Source organism: Ptiloglossa arizonensis, chromosome 12 (genome assembly GCF_051014685.1).
Source record: "Ptiloglossa arizonensis isolate GNS036 chromosome 12, iyPtiAriz1_principal, whole genome shotgun sequence".
In the NCBI taxonomy this organism is placed as follows: Eukaryota; Metazoa; Arthropoda; class Insecta; order Hymenoptera; family Colletidae; genus Ptiloglossa; species Ptiloglossa arizonensis.
In genome coordinates, this window is record NC_135059.1 from 4,140,374 (window position 1) to 4,167,889 (window position 27,516).

Sequence of the window (27,516 nt, forward strand, 5' to 3'; positions counted from 1 at the left end):
TCGAGGAATTGTTTGACGGCGAAGCGCTAGATGGAGAAATACGTGCTGTGAGACCGTGTATTAGAATCCAGCTGTCATAATATAAATTTTTCGTAAAAAATAAAAAAAAATAACGCGTTTGGTCGTTTAAATAGAATTAGCGATGTATATGTAAGAGTCAAATAAAAATTATACATAAAATCTTATATAAAAAGCGTTTTGTAAGTTTTATTTCAACCTTACATTTTAATCCACGTTACAAGTTTCCCGACACACAATGCTTTACGTATAAATCATGTTTTGTACTTAGATTCTAACAGACATTCCATGTACACCACTAAACCCGTTATTTATTCCTTTATTTTATGAATAATTTACTATTTGGAAGCTACATTGCAGCGCTTTAACAGTTGTACTCAGAATGCTTGTTAGAATGATGGAATCGAGAATTCTAAATTATTTATAAGTAAGAATGAAAAATTATGTATTAACAAATTAATTGTTTAACGTGCGTAAATTTTGATCATACGAATGAAGAATGATGTATTCATGTATTAATTGTTTATTCTAAACTCTGTGCAGTACCACAATTCCAAAAATTGTTTAATTTTTAATTTAAAATTTAAATAATCCGAAAAAGTACAGGTGGTGCCATCTACGGAAAAACGTCCAAGTTTGTCGAGAAATAGTTTGGCAGCGAAGCGCTAGATGGAGACATACGTGCTGTTAGACCGTGTATTAGAATCTAGCTGTCAAAATATAAATTTTTCGTAAGAAATAAAAAAGAATAACGCGTCTGGTCGTTCAAATAGAATTAGCGATGTATATGTGGAGTCAAATAAAAATTATACATAAACTCTTATATAAAAGGCGTCTTGTAAGTTTTATTTCAACCTTTCATTTTAATACATGTTACAATCTTACAGACACACAATGCTTTACGTATAAATCATGTTTTGTACTTAGATTCTAACAGACATTCCATGTACACCACTAAACCCGTTGTTTATTACTTCATTTTATGAACAATTTACTATTTGGAAGCTACATTGCAGCGCTTTAACAGTTGTACTCAGAATGCTTGTTAGAATGATGGAATCGAGAATTTTAAATTATTTATAAGTAAGAATGAAAAATTATGTATTAACAAATTAATTGTTTAACGTGCGTAAATTTTGATCATACGAATGAAGAATGATGTATTCATGTATTAATTGTTTATTCTAAACTCTGTGCAGTACCACAATTCCAAAAATTGTTTAATTTTTAATTTAAAATTTAAATAATCCGAAAAAGTACAGGTGGTGCCATCTACGGAAAAACGTCCAAGTTTGTCGAGAAATAGTTTGGCAGCGAACCGCTAGATGGAGACATACGTGCTGTTAGACCGTGTATTAGAATCTAGTTGTCAAAATATAAATTTTTCGTAAGAAATAAAAAAGAATAACGCGTCTGGTCGTTCAAATAGAATTAGCGATGTATATGTGGAGTCAAATAAAAATTATACATAAACTCTTATATAAAAGGCGTCTTGTAAGTTTTATTTCAACCCTTCATTTTAATACATGTTACAATCTTACAGACACACAATGCTTTACGTATAAATCATGTTTTGTACTTAGATTCTAACAGACATTCCATGTACACCACTGAACCCGTTGTTTATTCCTTCATTTTATGAACAATTTACTATTTGGAAGCTACATTGCAGCGCTTTAACAGTTGTACTCAGAATGCTTGTTAGAATGACGGAATCGAGAATTCTAAATTATTTATAAGTAAGAATGAAAAATTATGTATTAACAAATTAATTGTTTAACGTGCGTAAATTTTGATCATACGAATGAAGAATGATGTATTCATGTATTAATTGTTTATTCTAAACTCTATGCAGTACCACAATTCCAAAAATTGTTTAATTTTTAATTTAAAATTTAAATAATCCGAAAAAGTACAGGTGGTGCCATCTACGGAAAAACGTCCAAGTTTGTCGAGAAATAGTTTGGCAGCGAAGCGCTAGATGGAGACATACGTGCTGTTAGACCGTGTATTAGAATCTAGCTGTCAAAATATAAATTTTTCGTAAGAAATAAAAAAGAATAACGCGTCTGGTCGTTCAAATAGAATTAGCGATGTATATGTGGAGTCAAATAAAAATTATACATAAACTCTTATATAAAAGGCGTCTTGTAAGTTTTATTTCAACCCTTCATTTTAATACATGTTACAATCTTACAGACACACAATGCTTTACGTATAAATCATGTTTTGTACTTAGATTCTAACAGACATTCCATGTACACCACTGAACCCGTTGTTTATTCCTTCATTTTATGAACAATTTACTATTTGGAAGCTACATTGCAGCGCTTTAACAGTTGTACTCAGAATGCTTGTTAGAATGACGGAATCGAGAATTCTAAATTATTTATAAGTAAGAATGAAAAATTATGTATTAACAAATTAATTGTTTAACGTGCGTAAATTTTGATCATACGAATGAAGAATGATGTATTCATGTATTAATTGTTTATTCTAAACTCTGTGCAGTACCACAATTCCAAAAATTGTTTAATTTTTAATTTAATGCCACTTCAGATGGCAACACTATTCATTTTACAGCAGCGGTTTCTTTTTTATGAAAATAATAAACTTTGGTCAATGACGGTAATTATTTAGCACGGATAAATAATAATTTGGACATTCGTAAAAAATAATTTGTGTTTCACAAATATACGTATGCAGTTATTAGAATTTCAACTAATTATGTATAATAAATTTTAAATATAAGAGAACATTATATTTATATTTATTGTAATATATATTAATATAAACGCAAAATATTCAGCACTTCATAACATTCAATAAGTGTATATCTATCTATGATTGTTTAAACAAGATAATTACAATTAAGTCTTATTCTTCAACATTTGGATATGTTTATGGAACGTTGGTTCCTTGCACTTCTTGGGTTGCTAAAATAAATGCGTCGATAAGTTTCTCTGTACCTATATAATAATTATTACAAATCGTGTACCTTTGTAAGAATATTCTAAAGCAGTTGCTACGGTCCTCATATCTCCTTCGATACTACGTGCCCAATTTTCTGCATCACCGATTTCTTTCAATGCACTCGAAAAGGATTCTACCAAGTTCAACCAAGATTGTGTTTGTTTTGCAAAATTGGTTGCACTGTGCTGCAATTGTTTCGCTTCCGCATCCAATTTTTTCTGATTCAGATACGCTTGGGCTACCCTAAATTATACGTTGTTCGTTGAACAAAATTTTTGATTACGGTACGCGTCGAAGAACATTTAATACTTACCCTACGTTTAAATGATCGACTAAAGCTTGCGTCAAGTTACTCGCAGCTTGCACAGCTTCCTTTCGTTTTTGCTCTGTCGAAACGATTTTACTTTTATACAATATTACTGCACGGTTACGATAAATTTATTTGGGTAAAAACATTTGTGAGTTACCTTGTCTCTCTTTTCTTACTGCTTGTTTACTTTGATGCTCTTTTACAATTGCAGATAACATCTTCTTCGATAAACAAATACAACACTTGGCAACACTATTTTCAGGTTACATTTATGGTATACATTAAGCTCGTTCCTTATAAATTTGTAGTTGATCGTCCGAAAGAACCCTATTCTTCTCACGTACAATTTACATATGTTTATTTACGACAAATGTATTCACACTTGCTCGTTCGATGCGAGTCTGTTTATTGATTTCAAGGAAAGTATGTATATCTCGATCTGGTAATTTGATATCTACTTTATGAATAAAATTCTTGCGAATTTTGCATAAAACATTTCATCCATGATCGGTGTTCTACCTATATCTCGGTAGCGAAGTTGTCCTTAAAATTTGAACCAATAAACACCGGTTAAATATGCTAGGACTCTGCGTTCTAATAATAAGTAATGTCTCATCTATTTAACCAAGGATTGGACAAAATTGTACAAAAAGAAGTATTTGTATTGGCACATAAGGAAGATACAGTGCTTGCCGCTAGGTGGCGGTATATGCAAACTTTTTTAAGTCTATATAGTATACGGAATAACGAGTATGGCGACTAGTTCTCGTTGGTGTAAAGTTTACCTGTTGATAATCGAATCGGTTTTAGCTCGAAGAAAACTATAGAATTACCCCAACTCTAACGAGGCGAATTGCCTCCAGCAAAATCCTCGTTTGACACAACATTCTATTCTAATGAGGTGGTTAACACTTTCATACAAAACAAGTGTAACCAAACGATGCACCAGAATCTCAAGAGTACGAAAATTAGGAAAGAAGTGCTGTCATTACTTGTACATCTAGCATAAGTTGCTGGACGATGGTTTTCAGCGTCGCAAATGTTTTGTGATGGACTTGATAGTTAAGGATTCACCAGTGTTTTCATTCACGTCCACTCAGATAAATAAAAATGTAATATAAATTTCTGTGTTTACTCGCGGCAATTAACATCCTCTATTTTCTTTGGAAAAGAGCATTTTAAAAATTTCATATGAGAGAATGGCAATTCGCATTACATTAGAATGTGGGCACTCATCGATGTTACGTATGCGCACCACCCCTCAGGGTTATACTCATGATTGGGAATTATACGTGCGGGGTGTTGAGAACGCTGACATACATCACTATGTTGAAAAAGGTAAATATATTTTTTTTCCATCATTATTTGCTTTTAAACTTAAATCTAACGTCCGTTAATTTATCCTGTTCTAAATTGTAGTGGTTTTTCAACTGCACGAAACTTTCTCAAAACCAAAGAGGGTATTAAAAGAGCCACCGTTCGAGATCAAAGAATCTGGTTATGCTGGTTTTGAGATTCCCATTCATATTTACTTAAGAAACAAGGATGAAGGAACCAAAAAGATTGAAATTTTATACGATCTTAACTTACAATCGAGTGGCCCTGCTATTACAAATGTGATACGACATATCGAAATAATTAATAATCCTTCGGATGAATTTAGGAGAAAATTATTAAAAGGTGGTGGTGTAAGTATATTTCGTTCTGCTCCGCGCGACTGTTTTCGAATCTTTAGAGTTTATCAAACGAATATATTTATACCGACAGGTCGTTGTATCCAGTTCCGAAAGTTCGGCAGAGAAAAGTGAAAATAAGACACCAACTATGGTCGGTAAACCAAAGTTAAGCGGAAGCGAGACGAAAAAGCACAAAACCGTGGAGTCGAAAACATCAAATTCTTTCGCCGAATTATTTGGAACCCCTCTGAAACCGACGAAGGTTTCCCAAGACACCAAAAAGCCTACACAGGCGGAAAAATCATCGGCCCCAAAACCGTTAGTTACCACAGAAAAATCGGATAAGGTAGACAAAACATCGAAACTCAAAGATAGCCCTCACAAGGAGAGTAAAAAGGAGAAAGTGGACGATAAAAAGGATAAGAAGATAAAAGATCAGTCTAAAGATAAAAGTCGGAATAAAGAGAAATCAAAAAGGCCTTCTAGTCCGAGTAATAAAAGTCACTCGAGCCCCTCCAACAAAAGACCTCCATCGCCGGTTTCGTTAAAGAGACCGCCTAGTCCCTCTGCTCTTCCACCCGCGAAGAGACCAGTTTCCCCAAAGTCCAAGGAGAAGGAATTGAAAAAAATCGTTTCTGAGAAGGAGAAGGACAAAGGCAAAGAGAAAGACAAAGCGAAGGATAATTCCAAGAGTGTCGCGGATTCCTCCAAGAGTGAGAAGAAAAAGGATAAAAAGAAGCACAAAGAGGACAGGGATAAGGAACGAAAAGACAAGTATAAAGAAGGGGAACGGTCAGCTGCCAAGGAGGTTCTAAAATTGAACGAAAAGAAAAGCGATAAACCGGAGAAGTCTGAGAAGTCCGAGAAGGAAAAGAGTCAAGAGTATAAATTGACGAAAGACGGCAGGAAGTCGCCGAAGCCGCCGAAGGAGCCGGAGAAACCAAAGGACGAGAAACTATTGAAGATAGAGAAACCGGAAAAGACTGAAAAATCTGACAAAACGAAAGATGGCAAGAGCGAGAAGGACAGGCAGAAACATAAGCACAAAAAGAGGGAGAAAAAGGACAAACGGGACAGTAGCAAAGAGAGGGACAAGAAGGAGAAACGCGACAGGATAAAGTCGTCAACGGAGAAGCAGAACAGCGTGCCTAACGCGCCAGTGGCTAATCCGCTTTCGACCCTATTGGCCGAAATGCCGGAAAGGGATAGCAGCGATTCGGCACCGTCCATCGACGACGATTCCTTCTCCGAACCGAAATTAGCGCCCACCGTTAAAAAGGAGACCGAGAACCTTACGGTATCCACACCACCCACAGAAATGGCGAAACCGCTTTCGCCGGGGATCCCGTCGGACATCAAGAAAGAGAAAATCGATCGAAACAAGCGGGAAAAACCGAAAGGTAGCAAAGGCGAGGAGAAGGAGATCCGCAAGAGGAAACGGAGAAGCGAGAGCAAGGGCGACGACGAACACGTCGTGAAACGGGAGAAGGACAGAGGTCATTCCACGTCACCTCCTTTGGAGCCCGTTTCGTCGAGCCAGTCGCCGGTCGCGGTCGACCAGGAAACTGTTCATATCGCGAAAGTTAAAGAGGACTGCGCACCGACCGAACAAGTTGTTGAGAAAAGTGTGAAGACCGAGGCGGAACAAGTGGCCCCGGATTCGACGAACAGTACTTTGATCGAGTCGGACATTGGAGAACCACCAGTGTTTTCAGAGGATTATGTGTCTCAATTGAAAGACTTGCAACAAAAAATAATGACCCTGCAAGACAACCAAGAGCTACAGAGAGTCGTTCAGGTGATCGCGGAGACCGGTCAGTACGAGATTACGAAGAAGACGTTTGACTTTGACCTGTGTGCTCTGGATCGTAGAACAGTGCAGCGTCTACAGCAGTTCTTTGCGTCGTGACCGTCTGTAGCTTAAAGTATATGACATCTCCTTCATTTTACATATTATTATTCTATGTATAAGTCACTAAGTTATTTGAGCTTACAAGAGATTCTTCCACGTGAATATAAAGTAATATATAAGACCCCAGAAGAATGTTGCACACACACACACAACTCCTCGGCTAAACGAGGAGGATCGTTTCTTTTTTAACGGGGTGCACGCTTGAATTTCATTGTATTTTCGTTTTCGTTCAACGACCGCGTAACTTTCGATCGCGTCGCGGGCAGTTCGTGCATAAAATTATGCATCGAGGGTGAAAAGAAATTAACGGGAAGCGAGACACGACGAATTCGTTGCTTTTAACTACCGGGTCCTTTCGTCTTTGTCACGAGATCAGCTTATTTTCTTACATTTTTACACGTTTCCAGCACTTGTTACTTTTTATGTTATTTTGTACATAGGTGATACTATACATATAACCTGTATAAAGCACAGATCGGGAATTGTACATTTGCATCATCGTGTAACATAAACTTTTTACAGTTTCTCTCTGAGGAGCATTCCCGGAATGGTCCCCAGTGCATTTATTCTCACGTTATGTAGACACGAATATACTTTGATTTCTTGTATATTATAAATATAAAAAACGTTACGTTCATTTCTATGGTGTAATCGGGGTCGTTAAAAACAAACAAAAAAAATGATGACGAGGAAGAAAAAGAAGACGAAGAAGAAGAGGAAGAAGAAAACGAAGAATAAGAAGAAAGAAAGAACAAATTCTGTGCATCGCATTGCCTTGTAACATAGATATATTCTTGATATCTCGCGAAGAATTTAACGTACGTAGGTTCATCCTCTTGAATCAAGAACACCTTGTATTTATTGATATTTTCATACGCGTCGTATTAATATAAGAACGATCGAGGCGATCATTCGATGATTTTTACATTCGTTAGTGAACGTCGACGTATTTTTTCTATTAGACGCGACAGATTGGAAACGATGTCGGTTTGCTTTGATGAATCTTCGTGGTTTTCGATACTAATTTATCCACGTCGTGTGCGCGCATCTGATGCGGCGTTTCCTTCTTTACTTTTATACAATGTATTTTCTAAGTATTAGGCTGGGTCATTGTGTTCGACAGGGGTTGAGCAACATCGACGCGTTTAACTAGAACGGATACTTTTATACTTACTTTCGAGCCTTTAGCCGTGTCACCGTGCCTTTGATGGAAACTTTGCTACAAACGTTTTATTCGAGGCACTTCACTGTTTCACTCCCGCATAACTACGCGTTGATATTACCCGAGCGGCTGTCCTAACAATATTTACGTTCACGATTTTATATTAGACGATTACACGAGAAACAAACCAACCGCAATATCGATCCGAACTTTTCGCCGTACGATTCACGCGGTTCTTTACTTGCCTCGTGAACGTGGGAATGTTGAGCTCGTTTTTTTTTCTTTTTTTTTTTCTTTCGTACCGAAAATTAGCAGAGACGAAATTACTTTTTTCGAATCCCTAGAAATATCAATGCCACCGGGGACTAAATACAGTAGATCGTTTGAACGGTGTCTGGGGCGCGGTGTTTGAAAAAAAAAATTAAATTAAATTAAAAAAAAAAAAAGAAAACCATACGGTGATCGCCACATACGTGCGACAGAGCGTTAGGAAGAAAACCTCGTGAACATTCTGGGGTGCCTAATATTTATTTCAAAGTGAGAACAATTGTTCGCTTGACGTGTACAGCGCGTGTTCGCGCGACGTAACTTTCCTCTTGCTCGAAACTCGTGGCGTACGAATCGAAACGATGCCCGCGGTCCCCTAACCCACCCCTGTGCTAATGTATTTTTGAAAATCGTCGAGAACGGCTCTTTTTTACCGATGCATTTGTCCGTTTCACATTCGCGATTCGTGAAATGCCACAGAGCGGTCACGACGTTGCGTGCAATCGATACACCAAATAGTCTAATGTTTTTTGATAACTTTGTCTAGATAACGAAGATTGTACAATTAGGTAAAAAAAAATATCATGGTAGTTTGTATAGTTTTGCAGCGCGTTATTTATTACATTAGGGAAAACGACGGGCCGAGCGTCGATCGGTATAAGTGTATATCATACGAGTATGATATAGTATTGTATCACACACACATACATCCCCCCATATCCCCACACACACACCGATGCACCGTTTCGAGAGCTCGATTTCGCGATATTTAAACGGTGCGTCGTCGTAATCGTAGTACATTGATTACTTTTTTAATGTTACGCGCAGAAAATCCTAGGCAAGTGTTTAAGGACCGATCGAGATCGGTCCACAATTGGACAGAATTTGAATAATCGACCCGATGATTATCGTTCGTGGAAACAATCGTTGCGATCTTGAGACCGATATTACCGATTCACTGGTACTCGCGAGCGAAGTTAACGCCGATTTTGTACCGATTCGCGTTTCGATAGCGATTCTAAAATTTCTCTCGGTACAGAGTGGGCTCGTAAATGAAAGAGATCCTTTCGGAGTAAGGGGCATTACCAGAAACTGCTGGATAGTTGCATACCTATCGATGGCTCAACATCATCGTGTACACATTTTATCGTTAATTTGCAATTTTAATGATCACTCGAATCGGAGAATTATACGCAGGCGCGCGCGCGTGTGTGTTGTGTGTCTATGCATTTACGATGACCCTTTAGCAGATGCGTGTGCTACTTTGTCTTTTTTGTTTTGTAGATACTATTGATATTTTTACAAACGGCAAGATTGTATATTTTTTTTGTTTGTTGCATGCTTGAGTTTTAATTAACGGTTAAGTTTCCGTGGGGTGTCGTGCGTGTTTATAGATAGGTGCACGTTCATCAAAATTATCCTTACGAACGCTCGAGGCATTCCTCGAGGTAGACTAATGTTGTATAAAGTTTATGCACAATTAACGCGAAATGAGATTTCCCGGCGAATTATATCAGCTGTAAATAGTAGATAAGGAAACCATGACGGTTAGACGTGTATAGATATAATTATTCATGATTTTCGAGGATAATAGTACAAGACGGTACTCCTGAATTTATATGCCATTCGATGTACATTGATGCATTCGGTGTACATTTAATAAGTACCTTGGTGACTAAATAAACATCTTATATAACTGTGCCTCTAAAAATATATCACGACGGTGTCTGAATCAAAAAGAACGGAAAGTAAAAGAGAAGCGTGCGTTCTCGAGGTGTCGATGGAAAACGACTGAAACGTAAATGCACCGTACGCGTTTCACGTTTACGTCGACGATCGAAAATACTCACCCATGTTCGTTGGGCGATTGCTATCGTACCACCTCGATCGATGTATTTCCAACCGCGTGAAAACGAATCTAACGTTGCGAAGGTGTGAAAGTAGTTCGTCAACCGTTTATCCGCATTAAAGAGCGCGTCTAATTAGTAACGCATACCACATTGCAGCAGTTTTATTGGGTCTCGTGTAATATTTGGTACAACAGTGTAACAGAGTAAAATTTCTTACGATCTCCATAATACATTGACCAACGTCGTCGCGGTAACGTAGTATAATTTAGATAAATAACATCCGATCCTCGACGTATATCCTCGGCCCCCCTGTGCTTCGTTCGCCGATCTCTCGCGACGATGAGGTCGGGTTTTCGAGGTCCGTTATGCGAAACGATCGTAGTAGCCATCCCTCACACGCGTGATATTGCGATCGTTATACGAAGCATAGAACGACGAAATAGATTAGTATCCTGCCAATTCGGCGAACGTGGAGTCCATCTCGTCGGCGAGCGACTTGTATCTGTCCTTGTTGATGCCCAGCTCGTCTGGAAAAGTTCAGAAGGCGTTCAGTTCACGGCACACTCATCTACGCGGTTAATCGCGACTCCTTTAGATCTAATCAATACGGTCCTACTACGTGTTTTCTACTCGATTTTTATGCGCCTGGCCGGTAAATTATGCTTTCGACATACATACATAGAACAGAGAATTTTAAATAACGCTTTCTCGAACGAGCTCTCTTTCTCTCTCTCTCTTTCTCTCTCTCTCTCTCTCTCTCTCTCTCTCTCATTATCATCATCATCATCATCATCATCGTCATCATTTAACGGACAAGCGCAGCTTCGATGCACTACTCGTTTTAATGAGCCCAAGTCACGGGTTTAAATTAAACGTGAACACGGAAATTGCATCGTTTTTTTTTTTTTTTTTTCCTATTATCGGCTATGGGAGGAACGTGGTTGGTTAACCCTAGGCAAAAAATAGTTCACGCCGAAGTGATCGGTGCTGGTGCATACAGCATTCGTCCTAAAAAAAAATAACAAAAGAAAAAAAAAAGAAAATGCACACTAGCTCGATACAGACGTCGTACAACGTGGTGTATATCGGTGTGTTTTGTACGATACAAAATTGTGCACAAAAAGCATCATCGCATTGCACATCTGCACGCGTGTGAAAGCAAACGTTAAGTGGTAGCTTTAATACTAATTCTTTTTCTACAGAAGAAAACTACATTTTCGTTCTCTGCGCGCATCCATCGCTTCGATCTCTAGTCGGAACGAAATTCATTGGTTCCTCAAGGTCACCGACGGTCTATCCCCTCTCCTGCCACTCTATTAACAATTCCGTGGCGCGGGCATTTAAACACGATAGACAATTGATCTTGATCCGACTATTAACGATTATCGTCTTCAATGTAATTTTCTTCGTTGGTTAATCACTTTGCTCGAAGCATGCAAGAATCCGTGAGGTGTGGTATACCTTTGCACGAGTGTAAGGCAAACAGTTTTGCGAGGGGTTGGCAAATGTACCTGACGTACGACGAGCCCACATAAACGTGCGAAGCTTTTTGTATTATTATTATTTTTTTTTTTTTTGTATTTTTTTCTCTTTTCAATTTTTATTCTTTTAAGCGCCTTGTGTGCTTGTGTGTTCGATGTGCGCGTATATTAATGGTCAATGCTCAACGTGAACGAAATATAGGTACTAAGAACACCGTTCTCGCAAAATCTAAGCAAAGCGCTCCCAAATCGGGCGATAGAACAAAGATAAAATGGCGTGAAAAATAATCGAAGAATCGGGGGAAAATTCGGAGACGTACAGCGATCGATGAGAATTGATAATTGCATTGTGTCGCAAACTTTATACGAGCGTAAGGATACGAGAAAAAGCGAAATAAACATATAGTGCGTTTTTCCTTTGTAAAAAGATGTTTGTTAAAGTGAAAGACGAAAAACGAAAATGGAAATACGCCCAAATTCGGAAGCTATCGCAGCGAAAAAAAGGGGGAGAAAAGTAGCTAAAGCGGAAAAGTTTCTTCGGAACACAGAAGACAACGAGACAAGAAAACTATTGAGCAAAGGAATAAACGTGAAAGTTTGGGGCGAGTATGAGTGATAGTTTTGTTTCAGAATTATTTGTTCGTTTTGTTTGTTTAGTAGCCAGAAAGCTCAGCGAATGTCTTGTCCAATTCTTCGCAAATCGTTTTGCGTTTCTCCTTCTGCTGGTGCAATACGTCTGCAAAGAAAATCAGTTGTGTTGCACGATGATGTGTCATTATCACGGAAATTTATAACGAACACTACCTTCGCAATCTCTGTAACTATGAAATAATTGTTACTAGTAAAAGTGAATACTGTTTCTTAAATCAATCTCTCACATCCCGTCTCCCACGGTAGAAGTGAACCTCGAATTCGCGTATTATTATTATTATTATTATATATTTTCGGTTCACCGGTATCGATCGTTTCGTGACGCGTCCCACGTTTAACAGAACGATTTCGATGTTGCTCCAAGGTTGGCAAATCGACCACGAATACTTTAATACCATTCCCGTGGTGTGAAATAATTTCGTTGTCGTTTTGCCAAATTACGTCACGGTTGCCTAACTTCGTTGGAAAATAATCCAACGACGGATTTCGTAACGGAAGTGCACGCGTGGCACGGAATTACGTTCAGAGAAACGAAACCCGATCGTTGTTCGAGCAAAAGGATCGCTGGTCGCGCGAACACGAACGATTCGATCGTCAAGATGGAAGTAAAATGGATCGTTGGCTCACCTTCGAGCCTGTCGACCTCCTTTTGCAGCTTCTTGACGGTTTTCTCGGCGAATTCGGCACGGGCTTCCGCTTCCTTTAGCTTCACCGTCAAAGTTTTGAGTTGTCGCTTGAATTCTTCGACTCTTTGGTTCGCCTGAAACCAAAATCCGCTCGTAGATTGATCCGAGCTCGTTTGAACACGGCGACGAACGATAACGAGGAACTCACTTTCTCTTCGGAGACCTCGAGAGACTTCAAGCTGTTACCGACAACTTTCAGTTCCTCCTCCAGTTCCATGATTTTGCTGGAAAATCGAAAAATTGTTCCTGTTCAATTGCTCGCAATCCTCCACCCCTCCCCCATCTTCCCTTATCGAGTCGCTCTTTAACAGCGAAAACTTACGCTTCACCCGACTTGACTCGATCCTCGGCGACTTCCAGCTCGTCTTCAACGAAGGCCAGCTTCCGCGACACCTCGTCCGATTTTCCATCGGCGTCCTCGGCAAGGAGACGCGCCTCTTTCAGTTGGTTCGTCAGCTGATCCATCCTCTCTTCATCCTGTTGCGCGCGATTTTCCAATACTTTGCACATACTGAAACAGCGTTCAGTTTTCAGGCGATTGTCGACGATCGAACGATCTTATCGTTTCGATAAGAATTACCGGCTAGATTCATCGGCAGCTTGGGACGCTTCCGCTAACTTGGCGGTGGCGGTGTTCAGACGCTCCTCGGAACGCTCCAAGTCCTCCTCGATCAGTTGGACTTTTCGGTTGAGAGCGGCGACTTCGGATTCGGCCTGAAATTACGAATCGGGCGTGACTCATTGACCCTTGCCACTCTAAATGGGGAGGAAGAAGACAGGGAGAGAATGGACGATGTTCTCGGCGTGGTCGAGCCACGTCCGACTGAGTCATCGATCTTAAAAGCGGAGCGACTAGCAGGTTCGATGACAGGACCGAAATAAAAACTTCTCCCGTACGAAAAATCTCGCTTGGACCCGGTCCAAGATAAACTGGAGCACGCTGGAGTCCAGCGTTTAGATCGAATCGAGGAACACTCACGTTGGTAAGGGCCTTCTCCTTCTCTTCCAAGTCCTTGTTGGCCTGTTCCAGTGCCTGTTTGTTGGACTCGAGGTCGCCCTCCACCTGGGTCAGCTTCTTCTGCAACTCGCTGACCTCCTCGTTGACCTTGTCCGCGCGCATATTCGCCTCCTTCGCCTGGCCCTCGCAGGCGTCGGCTTTGTCCATCGCGTTGTCCTTCTCAAGCTTCATCGCTTGCATCTTCTTCTTGATTGCGTCCATGGCGGCGGCCTTTTTCTCTTGCCGGCTTTCTTCAAGAAACTATCGAGTTCGCTGCAATTCATCCCAGATCCGTTTCGTTTAGGACCGTTCGAAATCTCGCGATCGATTTCCTTCAATCGTGAGTTATGAGACACGGTCGGTGATGGGGACGGGGTTTCCGTTTCGCGGGAAATTATTCGCTTCGAGCGGGGCATCTTCGTTGAATAATTATTTCGAAGCGTAGGATCGAACTGGGACGGTAATCGCGTGGCGTGATAACGAAACGAGGAATCGAAAATTCGTCGTTTTGGACGTGCGAAACGAGTCACGATTCTCCGCGTCCGGATCGAGGGAACATCGATTTCCTCGTCGCAGACGAAGTTTCGAGTTTGCGACGAACTCGGTCGAACGATAGAAACGTCGTACGTTTGTTCCATGATCATCGTCCCGTGGAAAAATTTCCCAGATCCGTTTCGTAAGTAATCGCCCTCGCCGCGGCGTACGAAATTGCGCGTCGAAATATTCAACGACGCGTCGAACGGTTTTGTTTTCCCGAATCGAGAGTCGCTCGATTTCATCGCTCGATTTCGTCGCTCGATTTCGTCTCTCGGGGCGTTCTCGGGTCCTCGTACGCGGCTTCGCGATACCCGGTTTTAACCCTGAAAATAGAGAAAGAAGCGGGGGCGTGTAAGCGCGTATAAGCGGACGGCTCGCGCGTATTTCGACGATCCACGCGAGTCTCCGCGAGTGGTAATCCGGCGGGACGATATCCGTTGCCGCGAGGAGGAGCGAAGAGGCACGTCGGTGCGTCTACGGAAATAGCATCCATAGGCAGGCTCTATAAATATGCGCGGAACGACGAAGAGAGGACGACGGCGGCCCGCCGGCGTTTCTGAGGCCGTGAGGCGAGGAGGCCAAAAACCACGAGAGCGTAACACAGAAGAACGGGCTTTACTTGGCCGCCACCGACGACCGACATTCGATCTAACTGCCGCGTATTAATAGCATTTACGAAATCATCGCGCGCCCGGCACCTCGCGATCTCGCGGTTAGATCCTGCGAATATTCGCTTTTACCCACGAGGATCGTCACCGATCCTCCTCGAATCGTCGTCACGACCATTCTCGAACCCTTTTAGTCGTTCCCTTAGCGAACCTCCCGACGAAATTGGGTGAAACAACGCTACCGAAGTCCCAATCGTGGAATTATTTCGCGAGAACATTCATCGCGAGGGAAATTGAACATTTCGAGATAATTTATTAAAGAGAAGGAAGAAGGAATCGACGCGGGATCGCGAACGCGCGTAGGTGTTTCTTCGATGCGTTTAATCGATCGGTTAACTGAATGGCAACATTCGACCCTCTTTCCCGGTTATTAATAGCGTCTGGGTTAGGTTTTCGCGTCCGGTTCCCCCTTCTCCTGTCCTCTTCTTATCCTCGCGAGTTGCCAAAGTGACACAAGGAAAGTGAATTTTCGAAACTCGTTAACAAACGATCGATATCCTCGAATCGTTCGTTTGTCGAGAATCGTTTGACTTTTGAGCGAAGGAGGGCTGACTTTGAGGATGTTCGAAGCGTTAAGGGAACGCGTGCAGGATTTGCTGGACGCCGCGTTTACGTGATAAATTTGCGTGTGTTACTTACGGCATTGCGTTAAGCCGAAAAAGCAGGGGTTTTTTGTCTCTCTGAAAGCGTTAGTAGTCGCGCTATTGTTAATCAGCAGCGGTTAGAGCGTCTTGCAAAAGCGTGTTCCATGGCCCTGATATCGGTCGTAACTTCCTGCAAGCATTTAAATAGCCGCTGTCGTTAATTCGTCGGAATTGCATTGTTCTTTGTTTTTTTTTTTTCACGATTTTCGATTCGTCGCCGCTGGAAATCGCGACGCGAGCGGATCTCGCTTCCATCGCGCGATCGTTGATCTCTCGTATCGATCTACATTTCTTTTTTTTTCCATTCTTCGATAGTCGGCAAATTAAGTCATCGATTCGTTTCGTGAAACGTAAGCGGTTGAAAATAGCACGCGTAAACCGAACGACGCGATGATGGCAACCAGTTTATTCTTGTCGCGAATCTGGATCGCGATACTTCATCTTTTCGGTCCTTCCGTTCGAACGAATAGTGGGAATACATTGTTGCAACGATTTATCGCGTTCTACCATCGTCGACGAGACGTTCGAGAGTCCCTCTCGAGATTCAAAAACGATTCGACGTTCTATGCATTGTTCGCTAATTTATCTACCCGATAACCCACCTTATACCGTTAGAACAAATATAGGTGTAGTAACTGCGATACGAGTATTTAATAAATTTCAAATCCCGATCGAACTACCAATTTCCACTATTGGCACGCGCGATCGGTTTATTCTCGTTCGCGAAAGTGGATTACTATGTTTCATTTTTTCTTCGATGCTCCGTTACGATCGCTACAGCGAATGTATCCACGACTACGAATATTTAGTCTACCGGCAACGATATTTGAAATATCTCACCTTGAGCGTACGTGTACAGGTCGTTTCGCGATCTAGAGAAATGGTTAACGCTAAGCGGCGTGAAAACGTTAATACTACTTACAAGCATCGCCAAAGCAGAATATTCATCTAAAACCTTCAAGCCGTAAGCCTTCTAGAAGCCAAAGCCGATTCTCTGGATGCGGACGGTTCCATCGAGATGGCAAAGCGTCGGGATTGCCTTTCGTGTTCCATTAGTAGCGTCGATGTCCTCAATGGGTGACGGAGTTAGCGATCGTCACCGGGGAGGAAAAGAAACTCCTCCTTCGAGTATCGATACGTTCTCTCCAGGGGTTTCTCGCCAGGGAAACACGGAGATCACGGAATCGATCCTTCGTCGAGTCGGGGATTATCATTGTTTCCAATGTTTCTCGCGAGGTTCCACGGATCCTCGCGACGATCGGGCGCGCACGGTTTTTCGATCCACATTCTACCCTCGTTGTACGTTTTCGTCACTCGCGTTTAACGTGTTCCGTAGACCGTCGTCGATCTCGCGATTATCCCCCCGAACAACAAAATCCCGTTCGCGGAAACAATAACGAGATGAACTTTTTTTTTCGCTCCATGGTGGCGATCTTGGTGGTGGTGGTTGTCGGCGGTGGTAGCGGTGGTGGTGGTGGTGTTCGGTTCACTTACCTAACCCGAGCGAGCAGAGTGGCGCGAGTCGAGTGTACGAGGGTGTTTCGAAAAGCTTCTTCGTCGGCGCGAAGCGAGAGGTGAACTCTCGTGGCGAGCGAAGTCAAGGAGGTGGGGGAGCCCAAAAATGGATCGCCGCGGGAAGTTTGTACGGGGGTGGGGCCCGGAACGTTTATTTTCTGCTCGCGCCTCCTTGGAAATTTCTCTCACCTTCCGACTGGGAAGACACCGATGAATCCAGCGATCCGCGGACTCGCGGGATCGATTTGGACACGTCGGACAATATCGAACTCGAGAACGAGGGCCGGTTTAACGACGCTCCGCGTAAACGTTTCGCCCGGCCCTCCATGCTCCATTGGATCGAATTACAATGTAAAAAGGTCTGTGAATCGAACGAAGGAATCGCGCCGGTCTCGATGTCACGGCCACCTCGATAACGATTCAGCCGCGATCGAACCTATCCAACCCCGTTCGCCACCCATTTTCGAGCATTTTCGTAGCGCGTTGCGACGTCGAGCAGTTTTCAACCACCTACGAGCCGAGCGACGGAAACAATGAGCGGTTGGATCTTCGCGTAGTCGGCCTTGGAAAACTTAAATACCCGTTACGACGATCGCGAAAAAGTATTCTTTCCGCGAGGAAAAGTGTGTCGTTATTATTTCCGCGGTGAAGTCGAAGAAGTTAGAATTGCGTCCATCGGCTCGGTAACTTTTTCCTGTGGACTTTCGCAGGACCTTCTTGTTCTGTCTTTGTACTTTTTTTTTAATCTACGGTGCATTCTTCTTGGGTGTAACGAATAAAGTTACGGTAGAAATTGATGGTACAAGGAATGATAGAAATCCTTTGTATCGCGTTAACAAGCGCACTTTCCACACGAAATGCTCGTTTGTCTTGTGGAAAGAATGTTGAATTAATTTATATCCGCGGTCACCGTGTGCACTTTTCGAGATTCGTTGCGATTAGGAGTATCTGGACCACCGTAAGAATTTTTCAATTCCTTCGTTTTGCAAAGTAAATGCTTTGAACGAACCTTTCGTTTAACCTTCGTACGTTTCTCGGATCTTTTTCGACCCATCTCGTCTTCGCATTATATCGTTTTTCTATAATTAAAGCTGTAACAAGAGATACGTCCGGATGCTCGTGTCTCCTTGATCCTCTCGTTGTACGACAAGGGTAAAAACACGAGTTCCAATATGTTCGGGATAGTTTTCGGTCTAGAACTTCGAGCGAAGAACGCTCGAAAATTGGTATTTCGATAGACATCGATATATGCAACATTGGCCATCGAATAATTGCGAAAAGATCGTTATGTTCGTTTGTTTCTTTGAGTGTCGGATTCCACGATTTCTCCCTTTTGGAAAGTAAAGTATTGATAATAAATGAAACTTGTACGTTACTAACGGTCATAAATCCGTAACTGCTCGACATTACAATGGGCTTTTTGGATCTCATCGTGATAATAAGTAAATCCATTGTAATCGTTCCGCAACAAAAGGGTCTCGTACGATCGATGGGCGAGGAACAATAGAAAATAGAAATTTAACAACGAGGGTGCAATAATAAAACAAAAGGTGACTTTTCGATCGTCGATTATCGGTAAATGTTGTCACGATTGCACAGTCGAAAACATTTCTTGACTTTTACTGTACCTTGAGCGCCATTCGAGGACGTCGAATCGACATCGCCGATACGAAGAATCTAGTATCGTGGCAAAGCGCGATGTCGCTCGAAAAACATTCGTGGACGAAAAATTGTAATGTATCCAGGCGATGTGGGTTAGTCTGTCGTTCCGAAAGTCGGTCAGGAAGGAGTTTAAAATACTCGTAGCGAGTGACGTTTCTGTCATCGTCGAACACCGAATAGTGCTCGTCCTACGAAATCTAAACGTTAGCGAGAGTGTACTCGTACATCGAAGAAATGGTAATCGAAACGATCGTTTATCCAATAGGGATTTTACTTTTCGCATTAGATCGAAGGAGAATATTTCTGCGTTTAAAAGTTGCTTCTAGTTTCGAATCGTATTTTATTTTCGTACGAGGAACGCCAAATGGACGTTAATCGTGACATCCAACGAGTTATCGAAATTTAGTTATTGAAATTTTTGTACGTTTAATTGCAGTGTTGTGACACTGCTTTAATCGAAAGGACGAGAATCTCGTAAAATTCTATTTAGTAAAATAATGAGTTAAAATAAATACGTTATACTTGTCACTTTGTGGACGTACGTTTCGGAGCACGAGCAGATGGTAGAAAAATAACGCGCGTTAAAATTTAATTTATCCAATGTTTAATACGTCGTATGAATATTGTACACGTATGTTTTTACTGCTAAGGCATGTAGTTTTATTTGTCTTCTGTGTTAGTGATTACTACATAGAATAGAAATATCGTACGGTGATGTTAATGAAAGCAAATGGTATATGGGAGTATTTTCACGTAAAGTTAAAAACGTTCGATGTTAATTAACTCGTTCGATCGTAGAGTCTGCGAAAAGTCGATGTTCGATGGCGAAAATTTTTTACGCCTTCGAAGGGTCTTTCAAGAGGTTGTACGACGAATACGACGTCTTCATGATCTGCAACCGTTAGAATCGTTACCAATCGATTTATCTAGTCGACTTTTTGACCCCGAAGGAATAACGAACTGGTGTTCGTACGCGAGAAAGGGATTTAGAAAAATGATCGTTCGGTCGTCGTGAGCGATCTGCGAGTTTGTTTCTTTAACGAGTGTCTGATTCCACGATTTCTCCCTTTTGGAAAGTAATGTATCGATAATAAATGAAACTTGTACGTTACTAACGGTCACGAACGAATCCGTGGACAAAGTGACAATGTGACCGCTCGACATTACAATGGGCCTTTTGGATCTCATCATGATAATCAGTAAATCCTTCATTACGTTAACGGGGAGCGTCGTCCAGTCCATTTCGTAAATGGCGTCGCTCACACTTTTACTCTGCAAACATTATTCGTGAGATAAACGTACGGGTGTTAAAATATCCGGTGCAATATCCATGGCGATTAGAAACGTGTTCGCGATATTAAATTAATACGGTACATCGTTGCCGATCTTATCCAACGTTACATGTACTTTCTTTCGTTCGTCCCGTTGCCATTTTACGTGCAAATTCTCATGTTATTTATCCGCTCGAAGGGGCGCACACTTTTTCCCCAATGTTTCGACAACCTATGTTTCTAATCACTTTGCAATTTGCGTTCCATTCAGTGCACCGAACGACACACGGTGATTCAAGAAAACAAAATTCGGTGCCAACCTTCAACGTCACCTCGTTTCCAAACCAGCAGTATAAATACACCTGCATGAGCATAGCGCACAAATAGAAGAGGCTCGAAACGAAGTTCACATCGAACGAGAGCTTCGATGACATTTTTAAAATACTTAGGCAGAGCACCGTCGTGCTTATGCAGAACTGCAAGAAGATCGTGTACTGGAAAATCGCGTTGACGATTTTCGTAAATCTGCAACCAAATTTTAATATTATCGATGATCGTGGACCAACGAGGATGAACATTAACGATTAATCGGTCGAAGCTAGCATTCGGAATAATTTTGTAAACGTTTTAACAAAGGCTCTCCAATAATCTTTCGCGTTCCTGTGAACTTCAATTTCTTCTCCTCGTAATCCATAAATCACCGGACACTTATTTGTATAATGCGGAGTAAGAACAAATCTCGAACATTACGAAATCACACATATTATGAAACAAAAGCTACACTTATCAATTATTTACATTACAGAGTAAATGTAAAGAATATTGTGCGTTAAACATTCGCTGGAGAACGATCTCAATCTTTTCTTCTCATCGATGTATCCGCCTCGTTTGAAAATGATTGCTCGAACTGATCGTTTAATTTTGTTAACGTTCTTGTTTTTCTTAACGTTCTACTTTGAGCTTAGATACGGTTCATCTTGGCAAAGTATGTACTCCGTTTTATTCAAGATTGATTCTCATTAGAGCTCAAGAACGACGCTCGTGCACATTGAGTCTTGAATTTGGCGCCAGCGTCGTGTCCCTTGAGCGCTAATGGGAATCGAGCTTTGTCGCATATTTATATCGTGTATACGATATTTATACCGTACATTTTATGGTAAAATAATATATTAAAATACGTAAATATGAGAAAACGAAGCAACGAAATCTTCTCTGAAAATTGTATCTATAGTTTAATTAGCATTTTATAGATCATCGAGCAAGTGTCTGGAGACTTATGGACGGCAGTGTACGCAGGGTGTCTGTTTTAGGTGGAACATCCTACGATGAACCGAAGCTGTCAAAAGTATATTCTTGAAAACATTTTCTCGACACTATCGGTTGCTCGTGAGACGTTCCACCGTGTTGAGATACTTGTAGGTCAGACACCTTGTACGGTATCACGGTAAACGTATATTTCTCGAGACTTCGACGAGAACTATTTAATGTTCATGGATCCAATGAAAGTTTACTCGTAAATTTCCAGATGATGTGTAATCAAGTTTCGTAGTATTCTTTTTCTTCTGTTCTTCAATTCCTCCGTCGACGTGCTGGCCTTCTCCGCCTCTACGAACAAGGCTGGTAACTTTCGTGCTCGATGACAAAATATCTCGAATTGTGCGCTCGTTTGAATCATCAGTCCCGAGATCAATGTCTCGTTGGCTACACTGGCGTTCGCGCAGATTATCAGGGCAAGTGTCTGTTGCATCAAAGATATCATGTACACGTTTTGCGACGTTAAACTGTACGGCACCCAATCGTACACTGGTAATGATCTCTTGCCTAATAACTCGTTGAATCGTCCTAGAGTCGCGAACGTTGCGGCCATCTGGTTTACGATCTCGCAGTATATCGTCAAATTTCTGCAAAAAAGTCTCGGGTAATGATCGTACTGTTTCGAGCAAGAAGAGGTAAAATAATAAGCGTACAGGGAAATCAGAGTTCATCACCTAACTCCACTGATTCAATTTTTTTTTCTTTCCTAACCAATGGTTGACTAAAATTTTTTTTTTTATCACAGATTTCGCAAAATATTTTTACTGCTATTATTAACTTGTTCAGATGCTCGAAAGAGCGATAATCGACTGGCGACGAAGATAGACGAATTGAATGTTCGATTAAATTATGGCTCTTGATACGTTATTAGCTATAGCAATTGACCACACACCGATAGTTTAAACATCTTCCGTAAAACAAATGTACTTACCTTGCATGGTCGTCGGATTTCTGTTGTATGATCATCTCCTGCTCGTCCCTCGGGATACAATTTCCCTGGACAAGAGTGTTCATCAAACTGATGATTCTTTTACGTTGAAAAAACAGATTGCCAACTTTGATGCAGACACCGAGTACCGAGATGAAGAGAGAAAATTTATCGGTCGCGGCCTTCAGGTCTTCGCTTAGAACGGAGTCTACGAAAGAGCAGAACGCGAAGAAGTATAAGAACAATATCATGAGTGCCGAGTATGTGTTGTACAGCCAGTATTGGATGGAATATACCGGCCATTTTATCGGTCTCCAGTAGCCAGTGTAAGTAAGCAGAATAAAAGACAAAGGAAGCTTGTGCATCCTTTCTTTCACCGTTTAATTCTCTCTTCACCCACCTAATCGAGGACCGGTACAGCGTCGCGTAAAAAATGTTTTATACCACTTGGGAAAGCGGGAGTTCTTTTCGATACTTTCTTGCACTATCTAGAATCGGTCGAGGCTCGTTGAATAATTTTGGAGACGAAACGTAAGACAATGTACAACGAATTGTTCACTCGTTCTGTTTATAAAGAGTGTTCACGTGCGATATCGAAAATCGTCTATCGGTATCGGGTGAAAATCTCATTCGAGACCACACTGCTTTCTTTGTCTGACTGACTCACTTCGTTTAAAACAATTATTTTCCCTTCGAGACATATGTATATCACTGTGCCATTACCCTCGACTACGCTTCTCGGTTCCCCTCGATCGTTGGAACGATAATTATACAGTGGCCTTTAGCGAAATTACGTTCTCTGAAGTTTCATGAGCGCCGAACAACAACTGTATAAAATTGAAAATTCAATTGTATGGATAAGTACAATGACATTAAACGAATACGAGTCGACTGTACGTTAGAAGGAAGATAATGACATAGTAACGACTATTGACATCGGATCCCTCTGCAAACATTAATGACAATAAACTCCAGGAAGCAAGGTTATTTCAGTTCTCTGCTGACCGTTGTGGAACACAGAAGCGTCTATAGATCCGTCTTGCTCCCATGTACGTTTAGGTTTTGGAGTATTTTAATTATTGTATCGGTATGTATAACAATTCTTCTCAACCAAATAAAGCGTCACGTTTTTTTAACGAAATAGAGCGTCGCGTTTCGTGGAGTGTATCTTGTTTCGAATTTAGAGAAGGTTCAAACACAAAGGGGTAGACTCAACCCTGTTCCACTTTAGGAATGATAAGTGAATATTTGTGTCATCTTTTATGATAACTGGTACGTAAAGAGAACAAATATAGAAATACAAATAGATATTCAAATTTTTTAATTTTCGAAATAATTGCAAAGAAAGTTGTAAACGAAATTTTGTTTTCAAATTGAAGTAATTTTTATTTCAAGACGTTTTTCGTCTTCGGTGTAAGCACCTAAATACTCATTCTCATTTGATTGTCAATTCAATGATACAATAAGATTACTTTACCCCCTTTCTTTGAATGAATGAAATATAGTAATTTTCAATATACCAATGAAACATTTTTATCATATTTTTATATATTATTGCCAAAATACTTGTTAGTAAAATATTCGATGGTTAACGAAACTGGGAAACTAAATTGTATATATGATCATGATGATAAGCTCACTGTTCCATGGCATTATTTTCAACATCTTTAATATTTTTTAGATGGTGCTCGAGTATTTCTAACCGGTAGGAAGTATGAAGTGGGCAACAATTGAACTGATTGTTATCAGTACATACAGAAATGAGAAATGAGAACGAAGAAGGATGGTCATCTGGTAATCAGGTACGAAATTTTCATTTTTTCGATCCCGAGTCTTTAAGGAGCAATGTCACGAACGTTCGTGTTGCGATGAATTCAAGCAAAAGCGTGTAAATGATTATACAAAGCATGTAAAAACTTTGGGGGATTTAATTTAAATTTTATTCTTACGATACTTTTACGTTAGAACCTCCCGAAATAAGGGATATCTTCTGAAATGTATGAAGATGAAACGCACATATTTACCGGTTATGGAGGAACATCTACACGAAGAGCATTAGCAGTATTTTAGAAAACAGTTATTATTGAAGTGTGTGAAAAAATTTGTTTATAGGAAACGATTACCAGTAAACGTTAAAAGCTGAAAAAAAATACAAACAGCATTTCATTAAGAATTCGTCGTACTAAAATTTTATGTGAAACAATTTTGTTTCAATTATTTCTTTCGTATATATTATTGGCAATTCAACGACACACATTTCCATTCGATAATTTCTTTACATCGAAACGAGTGTTTCACGTTGTTTCTAGGGTGTTCTGTTGTATAGTCAACGGATAGATTGCATAGAATTACATAACTCGTTCGAAGAAACAATAGAATTCGTTCTTGGAATAATTTTATTGATTAAAAAAATTATGGATCACTATGCAATAATGGGTGCATAGCGGACCATTTCCTCAAGATCGGATCGCTGTCATCTACTTTGATCGTCGTTATTTCTGAGTATTTTGTAGCACATTGTACATCGAGTAGGAGCTTTTAACTAGCTACAATCAGACAGACAGAAGCAATGAATGGTTAGTTCGTTAAACCAAACTTGGAAAATTTAAGTATACGTTACTGACGACCACGAAGAAATCGATGTTCACAGTCACCACGTGCGCGCTTTCGTACACTATGGGCGAAGTTGTACGATTCATCGTGAACAGAAGAATCTTCTTCTCGTCTTTGTTTAGTCCAGTCCAATCGATCTGAAAGATTGTGTCTGCCAGCCTGATACTCTGAAACACCACGCGAATTTTATCGACATTTCCCAATTTTTATGGAAGACAATGCGTCGCAAAAAAAAAGAAAAGGAAACAGAAACGTACTTGAGTTACGAACCTTCAAATTGACTTCGTTCCCGTACCAACAGTAAAGAAAGCTTTGTATCATGATCGTGCTCAGGTAAAATATCGTTGCTAAGAATTCGGCGCTCATAAGGTCTTGTTTGAGTAACTGTGATAGTCCTAAACAGAGCACTAGGAATCCTCCGAAAAATTGCGAAAAGATTGTTATATTCAGCGTGTTGTTCGTCATCGTGGCTAATCTGCGATTAAAAAGTTTCGTATTATGAAATAATTACGGAGCTAATCGAAATTATAACGTAACCGTTGGACCGTCAATTACTGGAAAATATTGTTGTGATGACGAACGCAATTCTGCAGTGCCGTCTTTCCGTTCGTTTTTACATCGTTCAAGCGATATTCGAGGATGTCGATTTGACAACAGGTTTGTATTACCAATCCGAAGAACAGTACATCGGAAGCAATATGCGCGAGCGACAAAATAAATACACTGAACATTTGGTGGGTGTATGTCAATTGGAAAAGAATCGTGGACGAATAATTGTAAGGTATCCAGGCTTGGTAGGTTAGTCTGTCGTTGCGAAAGTCGATCGCTAACGAGTTCACTATGGTCGTAGCGACTGACGTTTCTATCATCATCATATACTGAATGGTATTATTCCTGTAGAGTGTTTTTGATGATTAGTGAAAGGGCGGGGAAAAGATAAAGCACTTGGAGCAATTGGGCCAGAGTTAAATATTGGTTATTGCATCTTGTGATTATTAATTTAATAACGCGTGGAATTTTTGCTTAATGATCTACAAAGGACGCAATGAAACGAAAATTTGTCTTTGCGATCTTTTGAAAATACTAGGTATTCTTTGAATTTGTTGGCAACCGTATTGCATACATTAGAAAAGTGCATTAATCTTGGCAATGAGTGCCTAATGAACGATTATTTTAGCTACGGCCACACGGATAAAAATCTAGTGGGATAAATAGACAATTTCTCTATTATCTAATCATTTGTTACAAGATCGTACATTTAAGAATTGTCTGCCTATGCGACCAGAACGCGAAGATATAACGTAATGTAGAAATGATAATGCACTGCATCAAGTGAGACTTCTTTCGTTAGTTTGTTCAATCGATTTCTCAAGAAAGGGTTATGAGATTTATTCTGTTAATTTACCACCGAGAAAAACAAATACAACGATAATTGTGGTATAATTCAGGTTGTACTTAAAAATTACTCGAGTAAAGAAATGGTACAACTTAGAAATAATTCTAAAGTTCTCCTTATTCTTTTTGTATACGGTATGTATAAAATATATGTACTATAGGACTGTAGAAATAATGAACTGTAGAATTCTTTTTGTATACAGTGTTTTGTATACGGTATGTCTAAAACATATGTATTATAGAGTGAGAAGAGAGTGTCCGCACTGGAAGCCTGCGTGAGAGAAGTAGACTATTGTGTATTATCGTACAACCTAATTCATCTGTTCACGAATTATATTTTTCATCTTATTTATTAGCGTGGTTCATTGTTATCCACCGTCACAGTCGGGACTGACCGTATTTTTTTGTCGTATTTCGCTTGAATTTTCATTTCCTCCGTGTCCGACGAAGCACAGGGTTCCTCCACAAGAATCTTCACCAGATCTATGACACCCTTCCGGCAAATCAGCATGTTTGTCATTTTGCAGCAACCGACGAAAGCGGTAACCAGTATATATGTGTTCTCCACGAAATCGTCCACATTGTTCACTGATAGAGCGCTGAAAGTTTGAGAAATCGTGAAACTGACTGCGAAACACATCACAAACAGAGAATAGATGCTGTAGATCACTGTTTTCGATCGCGACGACCAAGAAATTGGTCGCCAAATACCGCAATACGTGAGAATCTCGAATATTATCGACATCTCCATAATTTCGATCGATCAATATTTCATTCGTACATCCTTCTGATAATTAACACGGTTTCCTTGCTCGACGTATAATCGGCGAACGTCTATAAAACGTTTAAAGTTTAGTTTTCAACCGAGTAACACGCTTTTGCGTTTCACTCTTGAAATGGACAGACGGTCTGATAGAGGCATTCGTCTTATTTGTAAAATATTTATAGGACATTAAGCAACGTAATGCAAGAAATTCGAATTCTCG

The 27,516-nt window shown here is 40.5% G+C and overlaps 5 protein-coding genes across 5 annotated transcripts; 1 reads left to right on the top strand and 4 right to left on the bottom strand.

Moving 5' to 3' along the window:
* Positions 1 to 2,148: 2,148 nt before the first annotated feature.
* On the bottom strand, positions 2,149 to 3,900 carry Blos1 (biogenesis of lysosome-related organelles complex 1 subunit 1). The gene is made up of 4 exons (XM_076324028.1): positions 3,459 to 3,900; positions 3,305 to 3,377; positions 3,017 to 3,234; positions 2,149 to 2,954 (listed from the first exon to the last, which is right to left on the bottom strand). Exons 1-4 carry the CDS (start codon positions 3,517 to 3,519, stop codon positions 2,920 to 2,922), a joined length of 387 nt encoding a protein of 128 aa, XP_076180143.1. The 5' UTR covers positions 3,520 to 3,900; the 3' UTR covers positions 2,149 to 2,919.
* Positions 3,901 to 4,074: 174 nt separating this feature from the next.
* Ear (ENL/AF9-related super elongation complex transcription factor) lies at positions 4,075 to 8,331 on the top strand. The gene is made up of 3 exons (XM_076324888.1): positions 4,075 to 4,639; positions 4,721 to 4,989; positions 5,069 to 8,331. The coding sequence occupies exons 1-3, from the start codon at positions 4,501 to 4,503 to the stop codon at positions 6,884 to 6,886; spliced, it is 2,226 nt and encodes a 741-aa protein (XP_076181003.1). The 5' UTR covers positions 4,075 to 4,500; the 3' UTR covers positions 6,887 to 8,331.
* Positions 8,332 to 10,313: 1,982 nt separating this feature from the next.
* Tm2 (tropomyosin 2) lies at positions 10,314 to 17,481 on the bottom strand. Its single transcript, XM_076324889.1, has 7 exons — positions 17,327 to 17,481; positions 13,966 to 14,256; positions 13,567 to 13,700; positions 13,309 to 13,497; positions 13,135 to 13,210; positions 12,928 to 13,060; positions 10,314 to 10,695 (listed from the first exon to the last, which is right to left on the bottom strand). The coding sequence occupies exons 2-7, from the start codon at positions 14,203 to 14,205 to the stop codon at positions 10,613 to 10,615; spliced, it is 855 nt and encodes a 284-aa protein (XP_076181004.1). The 5' UTR covers positions 14,206 to 14,256; positions 17,327 to 17,481; the 3' UTR covers positions 10,314 to 10,612.
* A 2,354-nt stretch (positions 17,482 to 19,835) lies between these two features.
* On the bottom strand, positions 19,836 to 22,887 carry LOC143153021 (uncharacterized). The gene is made up of 9 exons (XM_076323768.1): positions 22,526 to 22,887; positions 21,792 to 22,181; positions 21,612 to 21,745; positions 21,328 to 21,369; positions 21,079 to 21,187; positions 20,905 to 21,018; positions 20,601 to 20,805; positions 20,126 to 20,281; positions 19,836 to 19,901 (listed from the first exon to the last, which is right to left on the bottom strand). The coding sequence occupies exons 1-9, from the start codon at positions 22,885 to 22,887 to the stop codon at positions 19,845 to 19,847; spliced, it is 1,569 nt and encodes a 522-aa protein (XP_076179883.1). The 3' UTR covers positions 19,836 to 19,844.
* Positions 22,888 to 24,934: 2,047 nt separating this feature from the next.
* On the bottom strand, positions 24,935 to 26,007 carry LOC143153022 (odorant receptor 67a-like). The gene is made up of 4 exons (XM_076323770.1): positions 25,691 to 26,007; positions 25,406 to 25,610; positions 25,143 to 25,302; positions 24,935 to 25,020 (listed from the first exon to the last, which is right to left on the bottom strand). The coding sequence occupies exons 1-4, from the start codon at positions 26,005 to 26,007 to the stop codon at positions 24,935 to 24,937; spliced, it is 768 nt and encodes a 255-aa protein (XP_076179885.1).
* Positions 26,008 to 27,516: the final 1,509 nt, after the last annotated feature.